Source organism: Denticeps clupeoides, chromosome 8, assembly GCF_900700375.1.
Source record: "Denticeps clupeoides chromosome 8, fDenClu1.1, whole genome shotgun sequence".
Classification (NCBI taxonomy): Eukaryota; Metazoa; Chordata; class Actinopteri; order Clupeiformes; family Denticipitidae; genus Denticeps; species Denticeps clupeoides.
This window is the reverse complement of record NC_041714.1, coordinates 16,116,504-16,133,088: the sequence shown is the minus strand read 5'-3', so window position 1 is coordinate 16,133,088 and position 16,585 is coordinate 16,116,504. Positions and strand designations below refer to the sequence as shown.

The 16,585-nt window shown below is 43.9% G+C and overlaps 1 protein-coding gene across 1 annotated transcript in view; it reads left to right on the top strand.

Annotated features, from left to right (window-relative positions):
- Positions 1-16,585, top strand: part of atrnl1b (attractin-like 1b) — a 78,613-nt gene that overhangs the window by 13,658 nt on the left and 48,370 nt on the right. Inside the window, exons 7-20 of the mRNA XM_028988762.1 lie at positions 132-219; positions 577-835; positions 1,819-2,011; positions 2,093-2,247; positions 3,755-3,839; positions 3,919-4,130; positions 6,206-6,324; positions 6,484-6,616; positions 7,979-8,157; positions 8,556-8,769; positions 9,287-9,475; positions 12,534-12,788; positions 13,547-13,684; positions 15,561-15,654. Coding sequence (XP_028844595.1) covers positions 132-219; positions 577-835; positions 1,819-2,011; positions 2,093-2,247; positions 3,755-3,839; positions 3,919-4,130; positions 6,206-6,324; positions 6,484-6,616; positions 7,979-8,157; positions 8,556-8,769; positions 9,287-9,475; positions 12,534-12,788; positions 13,547-13,684; positions 15,561-15,654 — 2,313 coding nt within the window. The remainder of the gene's footprint in view (positions 1-131; positions 220-576; positions 836-1,818; positions 2,012-2,092; positions 2,248-3,754; positions 3,840-3,918; positions 4,131-6,205; positions 6,325-6,483; positions 6,617-7,978; positions 8,158-8,555; positions 8,770-9,286; positions 9,476-12,533; positions 12,789-13,546; positions 13,685-15,560; positions 15,655-16,585) is intronic.

Genomic DNA, 16,585 nt, shown 5'->3' with positions numbered 1-16,585 from the left:
GGTCATAATGGGTTTGCTGCACGCGTGTGAAATACAACGCAGTCAGTAGAGTGAAGTTGTTCATTGAGATACTGTGCATCTGTTGTATTTGGTCTGTAGATGTTTATCAGTGTACTGTGTTCTGTTTTCAGTTATAATTTAGAGAGTGGCATCTGGAACACGGTACCAATCAGCAGTGGCCCTCTGCCCCGATACGGCCACTCCCTCACCCTGCACCAGGTAAACCTTTTTATTACCCGTGCACTGGCACATCTCTACTGCAGGGGGCATCAGGAGAGCAAGAGCTCAGCATGCAAAAATAATCCCACAGTGAGGCCGCTAAATCCCGCCTAGGGAGGTGTAGAGGACAATAATTATTGGCAAGGTTTTGAACCATTACAGCAGGGCATTCGCCCTTGGGCCTCCCTCCTGGGTTTTGATATCCAGGGTGTTAAAATGTCCTTCCCCACTGGGTCCACAGCTGGTCTCTGGGGAGGTTTAGGACAGCAGGTCTGTTCTTGATATTCCAGGCATCTGAAGCTGTACTAAGCAGTACTGGTGTAGCTTTCGCCTGATCATCTGTTTCTGTTTGTGTAGGATGACATCTACATGTTTGGCGGCAAACTGGAAATGGGTTCAGGGAACGTGACAGATGAGCTGTGGGTCTTCAACATCCCAAGCCGGTCGTGGTCCCAGCGTACACCGTCCACTCAGTCTCACACTGGCCACATCTTTGCTGTTGAAGGACACTCTGCGCACGTGGCAGAACTGGACAATGGGGACGTGATCATGGTGGTCATCTTTGGCTACTCGTCCATCTACAGCTACATCAGCAACGTGCAGGAGTACAACATCAGTGAGTGTTAGACGTTTGACTACAATAACACAGTGTTTAGCATGAATGTATAGCATGAATACAGTATATCTAGTTGAAATCATTTTAAATAGAGGATGATCATATTTCTGATGCAACTAAGAATGCAGCTTATAAAATAAATAAGTCCATGAAAAATGAAAACACTTAGAATTAAGTTGCTTTTATTTTCTACATGCTCATTTGAACCCCAGAATCATAGTCATAATCAGTGCTAAGATGTATGTTGGTTGACTTATGAGCAGCATTTTAAGGATTTTTCAGATCAAAAACAAAATTTGGTTGAACTATTCTTTAATGTGAACATATGATCTTCAAATGGCCTCATTTGAAAACATTGAAAATGTTTTTGCTGGAAACCATTGTCCAGCTGTCATTCCCCTGTATGAACAGCAGATGGCACTGTGGCTCTGTGGTTAAAAAAGGAGAGGAGCGCATAATGAAAATGAACCTAACCTCTCCATTAAGTAGATTACATGTGGGCTATTATGCTTTTGGGAGTGTAAAGGAATTCTTACAGCTTCTGTGGTGTCACCCCAGTCATAACCTTCCCACAATATATGACATTTTGTAATGCCTGCTCTAGCCTCAATAGCGCAATTGTATCTTTGTGGGGATCTGGTCCACACATTTATATATATATATATACATACTTATTATATGAGGTCCTCACAAATATTTTCATATCAACGTGTGTGAGTGTGTTGCCATTTCTCTGCTGGTCTCAGCAGTATGGATTTGTGACTGGAGATAAATTGTCTGTGTTGTTGAGTCAAGAGCTTCTGAGGGCTGAGTTCGAGAGTTGTTGGAACCATTGGTGTGCTGTTTTTTTGTCATTTTGTTGTTCAACTCAGATTTGAGAAAGAAATCAATAACAATTCTGACCATGTTTTTGGCTTTGGCTTTTTCGTACTTCTACTCATTTCTTTTAAAAAAAACTTCTGCCTTGTGTCTGTCTCATTCAGGAACAAATGAGTGGCATATCCCAGAAACCCGTGGGGCGATAGCTCTGGGGGGTTATGGTCACAGTAGCTCATACGACAGTGGGAGCAAATGTGTATATGTCCATGGAGGGTATAAATCTCTGCCCAACAAAAACAACAACAAATATGGCCTAGTGGATGACCTCTATCGCTACGAGGTTCCGACGCGAACATGGTAAGACACACACACACACACACACACACACACTTCAATGTGAAAGCCCGAGATGACAGATTATTTTCTGGCGTGTTCCAGGACCATTCTAAAGGAGAGCACCTACCCCCGCTACCTCCACTCCTCTGTGCTGCTGGGTGGGACCCTCCTCATCTTCGGTGGGAACACCCATAATGACACATCGCTTAGCAACGGCGCCAAGTGCTTCTCTGCCGACTTCCTGGCATATGACATCGGTATGCTCTGCCTCTTTCCATCTTTGCCTGCCAGGGTCGCTCTGCTCTTCACTCCGGAGAGACACCTCTTTGTGCTCTGTGTACAGGACTGAAAAGGGAGTTTTTCCATGTAGGGCTTCATGTATGATGCCAGTGATTATATAAAAATGTAGAATATTCTTTATTCAGCTGTAAAGTTTACATAAAAAATATTGTCAGAAAATATTTAAATAAAAACATGCTTGTTCATATTTTATCATGCAGTCCCTCCAGGTTTTTATTTTGTGATTTTTTTAATAATAATGCATCGGCCCCGGTCATTTCCATGCACGCTGTCAGTACAGAATCGGTACCACTTGCCCGATCGGTTCCAGGCCTGCAGTGGTAAGGTTTGGGCACTAGCATACACACTGCATTTAGTAAACCCGCAAGTGTGTAGTGACCGATGGTTGTTTTATAGGATCTGCAGTATTTTTAAGACCTTTATTCTCTAGATTTAAGGATTATTACTCATTTTTAAGGATATTTAAACTTGATAACAAGAATTTAGGACTTTTTAAAGATCCCTGGACACCCCGCCGTGCCCTCTGTGCTCTTGGGCAAAACTAATACCTCATGCTGCAAGTAGGTGTGGTTTCATGCAGGTTATGCGACTTTGTCATTTTCGCGAAGAGTGATATTTCTCCTTTAGGCCGGTATAATCAAAATCTCTCCCATTGGCCAAAGTCATTTAATATATTATGCCATTAATACCACGCAGCCCTACTTTCATGCACAATGAAGCGGATTTTACATTTACAGCATTTATCAGACTCCCTTATCCATAGCGACTTACAATCAGTAGTTACAGGGACAGTCCCCCCCCCTGGAGTAACTTAGGGTTAAGTGTCTTGCTCAGGGACACAATGGTAGTAATTAGGATTTGAACCTTGGTCTTCTGGTTCATAGCTGAGTGTTTTACCCACTAGGTTACTACCACCCTTGGTCAGCAGCCTTTGTTGATTTTTTTGTTCCGTCCTGATACTAACAGAGATTGCAGTAAACTAGTTTTTTTAACGTCGAATGGATAATGCAATTGCTTGACTTGGTAGTAGTTGAATCTCTATTTGTTGAAATGATTTGGATACAAAAATGGATAAAGACGAGTCGTGTTTACCATTCTTCTAGTGAATAAATAATATGATTATTCTGCTTTTCTGCCTTTTAATTTCAGTTTGCCCCTATTTCAGTTTGCCAGCTACTTTTAACAGTCTGATGAACTCCAGGTAGTAGCCTAGGTACAAGCCTAGTGTGTAACACACTCTCCTATGAACCAGAAGACCTCAAAGTCACAGGTTCAAAACCCACTTGTGTCCCTGAGCAAGACACTTAACCCTGAGTGTCTCCAGGGGGACTGTCCCTGTAACTACTGACTGTAAGTCGCTCTAAATAAGAGGGTCTGATGATTTGCATAAATGTAAAGTTCAATGGCAAGATTTTGTGAAGCAAAAAGATTGTGTAAGTCAGTTTTTATTCTTCCTCCCTATAGCATGTGACGAATGGAAGATTCTGCCGAAACCCAAACTGCACCGTGATGTCAACCGCTTCGGACACACAGCAGTTACTAGCAATTGGTGAGCAACAGGTTATTTTCTGTGCCATGTGTTTTTGGCATCTGTTGTCATGGCTGACTGTACTTCTCTCTCCGCGCAGCTCCATGTACGTGTTTGGCGGTTTCTCCAGCGTGCTGCTGAACGACGTACTTGTCTACCGGCCTCCCAACTGCGAGGCGTTTGCGGAACAGGAGCACTGTGAAAAAGCGGGGCCGGGCGTCCGCTGTGTGTGGAGCCATGGCCGCTGTGCATTCTGGGATCCCGGCTCTAGTCCGGACATCCCCCCCGCCTCTTTCTGTCCCATCAAACCTGGTGAGTCCTTATTTCTTACATCACTGAAGTCAGACTATTGATCAGCAGTTTATTTCTATAATTTAGTATTAAAAATTGGAGTAATTGGTAGCTTTAGAAGATAAAAAGTCATCATTTGGCACTGCCAAGCCAAAGTCCAGGAACATGGAGCGCAGAAGAAATTTGGATTTGGATGTCAGAAATTCAACAAAAATTTGAAAGTGTATGAAGAAATAAGGGAAGAACTTAAAGTCACCGGCTTCACACGAACAACCGAATTGTCAATATGTCCTGATCCTGTCCGGCAGGGGTCACTCTGGGTCTGGAGTTCGGACCGGAGTTTCATGTTCGTCATGTGCAATGTTCTCTTATCGTGTTCACCTGTTGTATAATTATATTTAAAGCTGTCCTGTTGTGTCTGTTCGCCGCCGGGTCATTGTCTGGTGATGTTTCCCCTGTCCTATGTATTAAACCCCCGTTTCGTGACGTCGTGCGTATGCGTCCTTCTTCCTCAAAAAGTCCACCTCCTGCCGGGGCAGGGCCTTGTGTGTCATTGAATATCATGGACAGCCATCCATGCATTTAACATGATCGCCCTTGAAGTCTGGATTGAAGCCTGAATCGTGAGACTAGGGCCCAGAGGTGTGCACTGCACCCGTGGTTTGCTTACTTGGTTTATGTGTTTATGAGTTTGATATTCCAGATAAAATGGAAGACTGTTTAGGCTATTCAGCCTACAACCAGTTGTACAAAGAAACTGTGTGTTTAATTCAAATGGCAAAATATATGCATTGAAAAGTGGAGCAGTAGTTTGTGAGCTGGGACATTATTAAATAAATCACCCATTATTTATTCCAGTTTTATCAAGAGCTGTGCTGCTGTAATTATTGATTAACGTGCTATAATCAGTCAGATTGGAAGAACAGTTATTGAGAAGGTTATTGAGTGGTCTTGGGCAACTGAAAAGTTTATCCTCTGAAAAGAGTGGAGCGTTCTGGATGACATGCCTTACTCCGTAAGAACTCGGTAGCAGCAATTTGTTGAAGTGCACTAAGCTTCAATGGGCAATTTCAGAAGAGATTTTGGCGTTTTCATTTCTACTCATTTCTACTGCCTGTTGCTGAAGAAATAATATCACATAGAGCAGAATTTACATTTACATTTACAGCATTTATAAGACGCCCTTATCCAGAGCGACTTACAATCAGTAGTTACAGGGACAGTCCCCCCCTGGAGCAACTTAGGGTTAAGTGTCTTTCTCAGGGACACAATGGTAGTATGTGGGATTTGAACCTGGGTCTTCTGGTTCATAGGCGAGTGTGTCAACCACTAGGCTACTACCACCCTTTTTTAAAATTCTTTATTTGACAACCTTATGATACATAATGCATATTATTTATCCTTACAGTACACATTAAATCCACTGGGACTAATCAGGGCCATATTACCTCCTGCTGGGGGCTGGTAGTAGTTTCACTGTACAGGATGCCTCGTCCTACAGAAGTCAGTTTATTTCTACATCGATATCTTCAGTACAGGTGCTTTTGTCTGTCAGGGCTGAAGCCTCAGTTCTGCACATTTGCCGGAAAGGTGCGTGACAGGAAAATTCCTTGCAATTGCTAGTCGACAGAGGGACAGAGAACGATCTCTCCATCCCAGGCATGTCAAGTAAAGTGAAGGTAGTTGTCTGAGGATGTGGGAGGGTCTTAATTATTGAAAAAAATAAGGCAGTAAGAAGAGAGGGGAGCCGAGTATTTGAAATAAGTTTGGTCCTCACATTCTTGTCAGCTTGCCTGGAGTCCTCAAATCATGCTTAAAAAATCAGTACCTGGCTTATGCTACCATTGTGATGCTGTGCTAGGCCAAACATACATGCTTTCACTCCTTTTTGTACTGTATGTAAAAATATGCATGAGTAGGTAGGAGGAGTACAACTCCTGCATAGCAACTGCAGAACAGTACTATTATACCTCAGTATTACTACTAATAAAATATGTGTACCTGAATAGAATTTATAGACAGCGTAGATGTTTATAGAACTGTCTTTAACTTTTCTGCATTCTCCATTCTCTATTGCCTCTCACTCCCTCCTGCAGCCACCATAGACGAGCGCTGCTACCGTTTCTCAGACTGTGCCAGCTGCACCTCCAACACCAACGGCTGCCAGTGGTGTGATGATAAGAAGTGCATCTCTGCAGCCAGCAATTGCACTACGGTGAGTTGACCTGTAGGGGGAGCTGCAAAGCGTCTTGTTTTCCCTCTCCTACGCTAATTGATTCTATAGGGAATTCTTAATTTTTTTTTTTCCTCACATGCACACTCAGTCCAATCGGTAAAAATATGGGTAGTAACTGTTGTTCAACTTTCCTCCAAGTCTGTGAAGAACTTCACCCAGTGCACCGTGAGGGTCGCGCAGATCTGTACCAAGCTTGTCAACTGCAAGAGCTGCTCACTCAACAGAAACTGCCAGTGGGACATCCAGCAGCAGGAGTGCCACGTCCTGACCGGTGAGGTGCTCCCCCGAGCTCATGACCTCATGTCATTGAGACTTGTTCATTGCTTCAACATTTTGCTGTACATTTGCAGCGTTGCCATGAACTAGGTGGGGCGCAGAATATTTATTTAAATTAGCACGCTGTCGTTGCATTAAAACGACATCATTGCTACTGATATCCTTTTCACAGTCAGCGATGCTCTAATGGCTAATGCATTTTCTCACAGCGCTACAATTGCAGTCTCTATTGCCTGTCTCTAATTACATTACTAATTCAATTAGTGATTTCATTTGGCAGCAACTCATAATTTGGCAGAGGAAGAAAGATGGAGTGTGCGTGTGTGTTTTTTCTTCTCTGCTGTGTTTGTGGTGGGGGAAATTACATATTCTAACTGGCTCTGATTAAATGAGTTTACGTCTCTGATTCATCATTGTTGCAGTGTTGTTGTTGGGCCGATGACAGAATTTTTTGCACTGCCGTCTAGAATTCCAGACAGGACTTTGCGTTACAGGGCACAATGATGTGGAAAATGCAACATACAAGGTTTTCCACTGTATAACGTGAAGAAAGCATGCTGAAATGAAAAGAATTTCATTTTCTTTTGGCACCTCTATGCAAAATACATTACTATTTTTTCACCTCCATAATTTGCACATATTTTGCATTGGCATATTGCAATTACTTGCAACAAACTCACTTTCCTGTCCAAAAAATCGAAAACTTGTGTCTTGTGTTGCACACCTGCTGCTGCGTGATTTCTGACTGAGAGCCAGCATCCCATATATTATTGCGCTTTATGAATCACAACACCAGCAGGATTTTGGGTACTCAAGCCTTGAAGTCTGATCTATTTTTGATGCTCATGATGGAGTCTCTCTCGCACACACACAGAATTCTGGGTCGTTGGGGACTTATATAGGTCAGGTAAAACATTTTCAATTTTAGAAAATGGCACCTCAGCTGAATTTGAAATTTAGACCTGAGTCAGGCTTTGTTCCGAAATTTTCTGAAGGTTTTGATGGAATTTCGAAGAAGGCATCCTCAGCTTTTTTCCCTTTTAAATCATTATCTGATTTCATGGTTTGAATTATTTTGCTTTTTTTATCCAGCTGTATCAAGGTAAAATATGACAAAATGTTCTTGTAAATTTACTAAAAACTTTGTTTTTTCAGATTTGTGTCCTATTTAGACCATTGTGTTAGCATTAAACTTGTTTGCACTCCTGTGAAATTCAGTGCCACTGGCAACACTTTCTGAGAATAAAAACCATTTGAATCAGATGTGAATGGTGTTTTCCTCAGATACCCAATTAAAAGGACCACTTTGTGCATCACATCAAAAGTTGCCGACATGACTTGGTTTCTTTCTCTACAGCTCAGCTGTGTGGGGACGGGTGGAGCCATGTGGGGGACGTCTGCATGCAGATCAACTCGAGCACGAAAAGCTACGACAACGCCCAGCATGACTGCAAGAACCTGGGTGGGAACATCGCCTCCCTCACAAAAGCCAGTCAGGTGGACTTTGTTCTGGAGGAGCTGCAGAAATATCAGCAGGTGTGTTAATATGTCTGTCTGTGGATAATATGTATGAAACTACACGATTGTCCCCAAACAAACAAAAGTGAAAGTGAAGTGATTGTCATACACAGAACAGCACATGGTTCACACAAGGAAGTGCTTTCGGATTGGGATTCGAACCGGCAACGTTCTGATTACAGGACCGCTTCCTTAACCGCTAGGCCACCACTGCCCCAAATGCTGATAATTATAGAAAAACCGTAGTTATTCCAAATAAATGAATTACTCACTCTATATGGCTGCAAAACAATGAAGTGCCATTTTTTGTTTCAAGCTTTTCTACTGGGATTTATACATCCTGAGCCTGTATCACCTTCTCTTGGTTCACCCAGAAGCCTTTCACCGACCCCGGTTCTGTGTTTTTGGCTCTGCAGAAGCTGTCCCCCTGGGTGGGTCTCCGAAAGATTAATGTGTCGTATTGGGCGTGGGAGAATATGTCGCCCTTCACCAACGCGTCCCTGCAGTGGTTGCCGGGGGAACCCAGCGATTCGGGTTTCTGCGCCTACCTGGAGCTGGCGCAGGCCACCGGCCTCAAAGCCAATGCCTGCAATGGCCCTACAGATGGCCTCATCTGCGAGAAACCTGTTGGTGAGAACCACCACCCCCCACACTTACACCTCATGCTCCACCCGTCTTTAACATAAACAATGATAAACCTCTGGAGGATCTTGAAATGTGATCTGGATCTGTAGATGAAAGTGAAAGTGATTGTCATTGTGAAACACAGCACACGGTGACACTACAAAATGTGTCCTCTGTTTTTAACAGAGTGGGCAGTAGGCAGCCATGACAGGCGCCTGGGGAGCAGTGTTGGGGGATGGTACATTACATTTACATTTACAGCATTTATCCAACGCTCTTATCCAGAGCGACTTACAATCAGTAGTTACAAGGACAGTCCCACCCTCCCGGAGCAATTTAGGGTTAAGGATCTTGCTCAGGGACACAATGGTAGTAAGTGGGGTTTGAACCTGGGTCTTATGGTTCATAGGCAAGTGTGTTACCCACTAGGCTACTAGCACCCTTTGCTCAGTGGCAACATGTTCTAGAGACATTCTTGATCTTGGTTCTATGCATCTCATGTCCATTCCATTACCCCCTGCAGTGAGCCCCAACCAGAGCGCCCGCTCCTGTAAGAAACCATGCGCGCTGCGCACCAGCTGTGCCAACTGTACCAGCCAGACCATGGAGTGCATGTGGTGCGCCAGCACCAAGCGCTGCGTGGACTCCAACGCCTACGTCATCTCCTTTCCCTACGGACAGTGCCTGGAGTGGCAGACCAGCGAGTGTGTGGGTGAGTGTGCAGTAAAAAGATTGGATGCACATGTGTATATGTGTCTGAGAGTGTTGTGTGTGGGTGTGTGTAATTTACTCATGGAGATTCATGCTGCGTTTGGCATGAGCTCAACGCATGAGCTACACAACGTAGCATTTACGTTGTAATGCCTTACTGTTACTTTACATTTGCTTTCCCATACCTGCATCAATAACATAAATATCATCTTGTTACTGTTGGGATTTATTTTTTTCTTCAATATTTTTATTGGATTAGAACCAGAAAAAGCATAATAAAAGCAAAATTATTATGAGGCAGGTAAATACCATAGCAATCACTTAGAATTAATAGATAGCTAAACTTATAGTGAAATGTGTCTGAATAAAGTGTTTTTTTTTTTTTTTCTCCTTTCCTTTACACAATACCACACTTAATAACCCCATATTCAAGCCAGGTAAAGAAATAAAGAAATTTTAATTTCATCACTGTGTAAAAATGTGCGTTTGCTGCTGTCCCCATTACCATGCAGCTGTCATTTCTTGAACTTGTATGGTTGTGAACAGTAGTGCCTCCTTTTTTTAAACATTCAAAAATGTGTTTCATCACATCATAGCAAATATTTTTACATCTGAAAATCCTACACACTTAATTTAAGCTTAAACAGTATATGGTTATGCTTATCACTGTAGCCAGTGAAAGTAATATCTGGTTGTTTCCTGTGACAGCTATTAAAGGCTGTTTATAAAGAATCAAAATGAAATATTAAATCAGGGTTTGTTTTTTTTCCAGTGTTAGAGCCGATGGCGCACCCCTTCGCTCGTAACCTGTAAAACGTTTGAGTAATTTCCACTGACTTCTTCACAAAATGTTTTTGCCCTGCTGCTCGCAGCGTTTCTGCAGTGTTATTGCTGACATCTTCCGTTCCCTAATGATTCAGACTGATAGGATGTCAGCCTTCTGCCCAATTCTGTCAACAGACCACTGATTCTCTCCACACACAGTTTTTGTCAGGTTGACAGACCCATGAGAGCTGCTAATTAAAGAAATATTATCCCAGCGCACAGTTCAGCACAGTGGGTTTATTCCAACCTGGGTATCAAATGTCATTTTTTTTTAGTTTTGCTGGTTCTCACAAGACCAAAAGATTTAACTCAAACCTAAATACACATTTATTGCTTTAACATTTTTATGTCTTTGTTTGCTTGCATGTGTGTGTGTGTGTGTGGATAGAGAGACTGACGATTTTATTAATGAGCTCAATGAGTATGTTGCAGCAGTAGCTGCTTAATAAGGACGTGGAGAGTCAGCGTAACTCAGCGCTGCAGTTCCTACACCTGACGTTGATGGATTGGGCTCGAATCTGGCGTTGATCGCCGCCTCCGATTCCCTCTCTCCTCGCAGCAGCAGCGCAGCCTCGTTACGAATACCAAGTGCCGTCTGCGTTGGGACAGCTGCATCCCCCCCCCCCGTCACGTGCTTTTCCGTCTCACCCCCCCTCAGCTGCCTCCTTATTGTATCATTTTGGGAAATAAAGCGAGTTGTGTCTGCGTTTTCTGCTCCTGAGTGCTGCTGCGCCTGGGGCAGGCTGGGAAATCTATAAGCCATCAGTGCCTTTCACAGCGGCTTAGACTTTAAATGTCCTCTGTGAGACACGAGAACGATGGTACCCTTCATCGTCTCTCCTGAATATGGGCTGTGCGTATGTATGTATTTACTGTATATCAGGCACACACGTGATGCGTCTGGATGTTGATGCTTTAGGAACACCTCGGGTCTGATCACAGGTTGATCTGTGACAGATTAATGGTACAACTGCAATTCTGATGTCTCACAAGGCACGACAGTAAAAGCGTGTATTATTGTATATCTTTATTTTTATTGAATTTTTTTAAAAATCACCCTTAAATATGATTCGCATTCTCCGTTCCTGTCCTGCCATTCGGCCTGACAGCCTCACTCAGAAGAAAATGCCACTGCAATTATGTTTGCGATGATGGAAACAAATTAAAATTCTCCATCAGCAGATGGAAGGTGTCATTTTTTTCTTTGTTTTTCTTTCATCCAGAAAGGAGGTGTTCATCAAAACTGCTAAAAGATTTTCCCTCATGCATGCACTCGTCGAAAAATTAGTAGAAAAATGGCTAATTCTTTAATTCACACACTCTTGATTTTTTTGTTCTGTCTGATGGGACCTTTTAATAACTTTAGCAGGTTGTACAGGTGTATAACTACTCTGTAATATGACTTTTTAACCCATAATCTTAAATCCTTGTTTGAGAGGACCAGTGAAATGTCCTCAACACTACTGAAATTTTGTTAATGGACAGTTAACAAACTGGCACTATTGGCACTACATGGACAGTGAACTGGCACTATTGATTGGCATTATTTGGATCTTTATCGGTGTCACTGATTAGTGAAGCTTAGTGCTTTGGTTCTCAACAATTTTTTCTATTTAGTTGCAATATATTATATTAAAATTATATGTTCTATAAGACTGTGCTTTGACTTGTGTAAGAGGGTCTGATGAACCTTATGCATGTTGCAGCTGTGGATGTTGTTTGGTGAGGCAATGTTGCCAGATTTGGGGAATTTGTAAAATTGCATTTTAAAATGAAAAGTTTCTAGCAGCCCACCTCTACTTTCAAGGATGTCCTAGCACTGAACTAAATATTGGTAAAATAATGTGGTGGCTTTCTTTTTCGCATGTCTGCCCGTGTGTTTAGTGCGTTTGCTTATCTTTACCTCTCTGCCATGCTGCTCCAAATGTTATTAGGTGGGGAGGGCAGTGGGCGTGATTGGCGTGAAGTGGAGTGGCAGCTCCAATGATGGAGTCAAATGATGATAGTGTTTTATAATTCAACATTCAAAGCAGTCTCAGCAGAAGCTGTGTGTGTTGTGTGTACCTTTTATGCACAATGTGTTTCTTTACAATCTTTGTTTGAAATTTGATGCTTGCTGTATGAGGAGATGGATTAGTTGGTCGATTCGAATGTGATGCTTCATTCTTTGCTGGAGCATGTGAGAAATCTGGACTGAATAGAAAAAAATGCCTCTGCCTTTCTCGCTCCCACAGCTCAGAACTGCTCGGGGTTGAGGACCTGCAATAAGTGCTTGGAGCAGCCCGAGTGCGGCTGGTGCGGCGACCCCAGCAACACAGGCCGGGGGCAGTGCATGGAGGGCTCATTCCGCGGACCCATGAGGAGCCCCGCCAAACTCAACCAGGCCCAGGGGCAAGGCCTGGGGCTCACGGCGGGCCAGGACATGGTGCTGGAGCCGGGCCTCTGCCCCAGGGACCAGGGTTACGAGTGGGCCTTCATCCAGTGCCCTGGTGAGAGAAAACGCCTGTCCATCTATCCTCTTCTAGTTCTCAGTTAAACCGATCACAACATGGTGGGGGGTAGATAGCCTAGTGGGTAAGACACTGGAAAAGTCCATACAAACTACCATCGTGTCCCTGAGCCAGACACTTAACCCTGAGTGTCTCCAGGGTGACTGTCCCTGTAACTACTGATCAGAAATCACTCTGATAAATATTTATTCAATATATTTACAGCATTTATCAGAGCAACTTACAATCAGTAGTTACAGGGACAGTCCCCCCCCTGGAGCAACTTAGGGTTAAGTGTCTTGCTCAGGGACACAATGGTAGTAAGTGGGATTTGAACCTGGGTCTTCTGGTTTGTAGACGAGTGTGTTACCCACTAGGCTACTACCACCCCATAAGTGTTGTAGCAGTCTGTTCGGCTTCTTTCCTAAAAAGGTATGATGCTCCTGATTGGGTGTAGTCCTATATTTCTCACCAGAGGTTCAGTGCCCTTGTGAAAAATTCTGACATTTATGAAGAAGTTGCAAATTCTTTTTGGTTTCCATTTACAACTTGTCTTTCATTTTGTGATACCTCCTGTCAGGAAAAAAAGAAAGCAACGACTTTTCTCATTTGTAGGCCAATGAGTGCATAAATGGTGGTAATTATTCACCATGGTGATTTTTTGTGAAATGATTCAGTTGTGCAGCCACATCACATTGAATATATTTTCTATTTGTGGCTTTAGAGTGCGTTAACCCTTTTGTCTCTTGCGTTTCCAGCCTGCCAATGCAATGGCCACAGTACGTGTGTGAACGGCAGCGTGTGTGAACAGTGCCGAAATCTCACCACCGGCTCGCAGTGTGACACGTGCATGGCAGGTTACCACGGAGACCCCACCAATGGCGGGAAGTGCCAGGGTGAGTGTTATATGTGCCAGTGGCCAACTGAGGGCAGTGTTGTAACGTGGACCTTTGCATTGATAATGATGCCAACAGGCAAATAATTCAGGATTTGGCAAAATGCAGATGTAACATCCCCTTTTCTTTATCTTTTGTCTCTATTTCTCTCTCATCTCAGTGTCTCTTCAGCTCCCCCCTGCATTTAATCATCAGCTAAGAACAGACAGGTTTTCCCTTTGGTATACAAGTAAAAAGTGCCAAAGACTCAATAGGGGGAGTCCAGCTTGTCCAATCTGAGTAGTTTTTCATGCTGGTACTTCATTGCTCATTGTGGATCACCTGTTGCTTTTTTTAATAAAAACCAAGGGCAGTGGCCTATTACACACACGGCGGCTTACGTTCCCTCAACAATCTTCATTTTCAGGTCTGCGGATACACACACCCTGCAGAACTGATTTGTCTGCTAGTCCCTTGTCCATTGTCCTCTATGCTGTTAAATGTACACTTTAATTGCCAGAATTTTTGTATAATTCAAGTGCCACTAAATGGCAGTTTTTACAAGTCGGAATATATAGTGGCCATTGCTGAATTTATTTTGGCCAGTGATCTATATCCATTTTGGGGTATTTCACGTGGGAAAAATCAGCTCCGCTGCTGCTGAATAAACACGGATTTCGGTTACCCAGGCTACCCCCTGCTCCTCCCTGGCCTGCACACAAAAGCATTTTTAACCGTGTGCGTCGGCCAGAGAGCGGCTTTGAAATGCGAACCGGTCTCAGCCGAAGGATGAGCGAGAAAAGGACGTAAGGAGAGAGAGAGAGAGAGAGAGGTTTGGATTTCTCCCAGCAGGCAGCAGCGGAAAATACAAACATGCCGCAACTCAGACTCCCTCGTTGGCAACCAGGTCCCTCCACACCAATGCTGGGGGCGGCGCTGGTCCTGCCCATGACCTCACTGACACTCATCCGGCCGATGAAATGGTTCCCGGTTCTTACAGAAGCGGCTGAATTTCATCTCAGCTCCAGTAGAATGATCAATTTCCCTCTTGTGGTGCAGGGCACTTCATCATATTGATAACATAGTTCTTATGTATTGACTGTTCCTCAAAACTAAATAGCAAATAAATATTCAAAGACAATAGTTTCATTTGATAAAAAAAGAGTTCATTACCAGTCCGCTGTGAGAGAACGGATTTAAGAATATTCTGGAGTGAAAGTGAACGGCCGACGTGCTCTGTAGGCCATCACTCCTCCATGTGAAGCTGTTACGTAACGTTATTTGCGCTGGACGGGGGTGGACGGGTGCACATGGGCCCACGGCTCTCGTTTTATTCCCTGAGCCCTTCTGGGCCGGCGAGGTGAAGGTCACATGTTCGTGGCGCTAATGCAGCCCTATTTTGCTATTTCGATTTGCATCATGGGAGCATGTGCCGCGGGGCAGGTTAACTTTCCCTCATCGTAACCCCGCTCCTCCTCCTCGTCATCTTTGGCCGCTCACTCCCTCGCCCTCTCTCCTGCTCTTTTTATAAATTCATCATCCCGTTTGTGTTCGTTCTGTTCCTGCCTTTTGGGACTCTGTGTTGAACTTAGCCATTACGTCACTTGGGATTTTTGAGTGAAAGCTGAAATTGACGTTTTTGCTCAGGATTGTGTCTGCTCATGTTGTGCCCTTTTGAATTTATAAATTAACTGTGCTGAGAGTAGAGGACAGAAATTGACCACGTCAGCCTAGAAATTCTAATAAACTCAAGAAAGGAATAGTTTTTTATGGCATAGTATTGAATAGCATAAATCTATCTTTATATTCATCGTAAAATGCACAAAGCACAGCTGCATTGTTACTTTTTTATCATGATTTTTTTATCATTGATTGATTATTTTTATTTTTCTTCCAGCCTGCAGGTGTAATGGCCACGCCAACATGTGCCAGGTGCTGACAGGCAAGTGTTTCTGCACCACCAAGGGGATCAAAGGGGACCAATGCCAACTGTGAGTCGCCCCAACAACCTTTCTGGACATTTTCTCTCACACCACCCCATCCTTTCCTACTCTTCCTCCAAATTACAAAATCTCGCCCACACTCGTCACATTGACTTATGATGTCATTTCCTGGCTCTGCTAGCACAGCATATTGTGTGTGAGTGTGTGAGATAGTGAGCACTAGGAGACCGCTGTGTGTGTGTTTGTGTGTGTTAAAAGCAACACTGACGTGTAAGCAGAAATGAAAAGCTCTTCTGTTATTAGGTCTAATGGAGACGGGCTGCTTTCTGTTGAAGGCCGAGTGTCACTTAAATATTCGTCCTCCATCAGAAGACCCCGCTGGTCTACAACGGTGGCAGCTCAGCCAAAGTGCCCCTTTCATTCTCCCGCCTGCCTCCTCCACCCCCGCCCCCTACCCCAGCACCATAATGCCTTAAAAAGGCTTTCTTCCTAAAAACCTTGGGCTACCTTTTGTGTGTATGCGAGAAAATGCCTGCACTTGTTGTGAGTGGGAGTTTGACTCATCTTTGTTTACTGTTTGTGTGTTGCATGACTCCGTTTTCAGTTTTAAACGGTGTGCGTGTTTATGTGCACGGTGCCTTTATAGAGGCGGAGCAGAAAGACGGCGGTCGGAAACAGAAGCACTTTATTCCTCCGCCCGCTCTCCTCCTGTGACGGAGCGTCCATTACAGAGCAGCCAACACGAGGCCCTAACGAGGCCACTTGCTCAGACCGACTTTGTGCATTTACAGCTGTAAATGTAAATGTTGTGCATGGTGCGGTGTGTTCGCCGAGGTTGTGTCAGTGCGGTGCCCTTTTAACCTTGGATTTCGCGCCCCGTCACTCCGTCTTGCATCTGACCGCAGGCGTGGTTGGAACCGATGCAGCAGAAATGAGAACTGCCCATACTGTTTGCACTGTGTGTGTGCGTGTGTGGGAA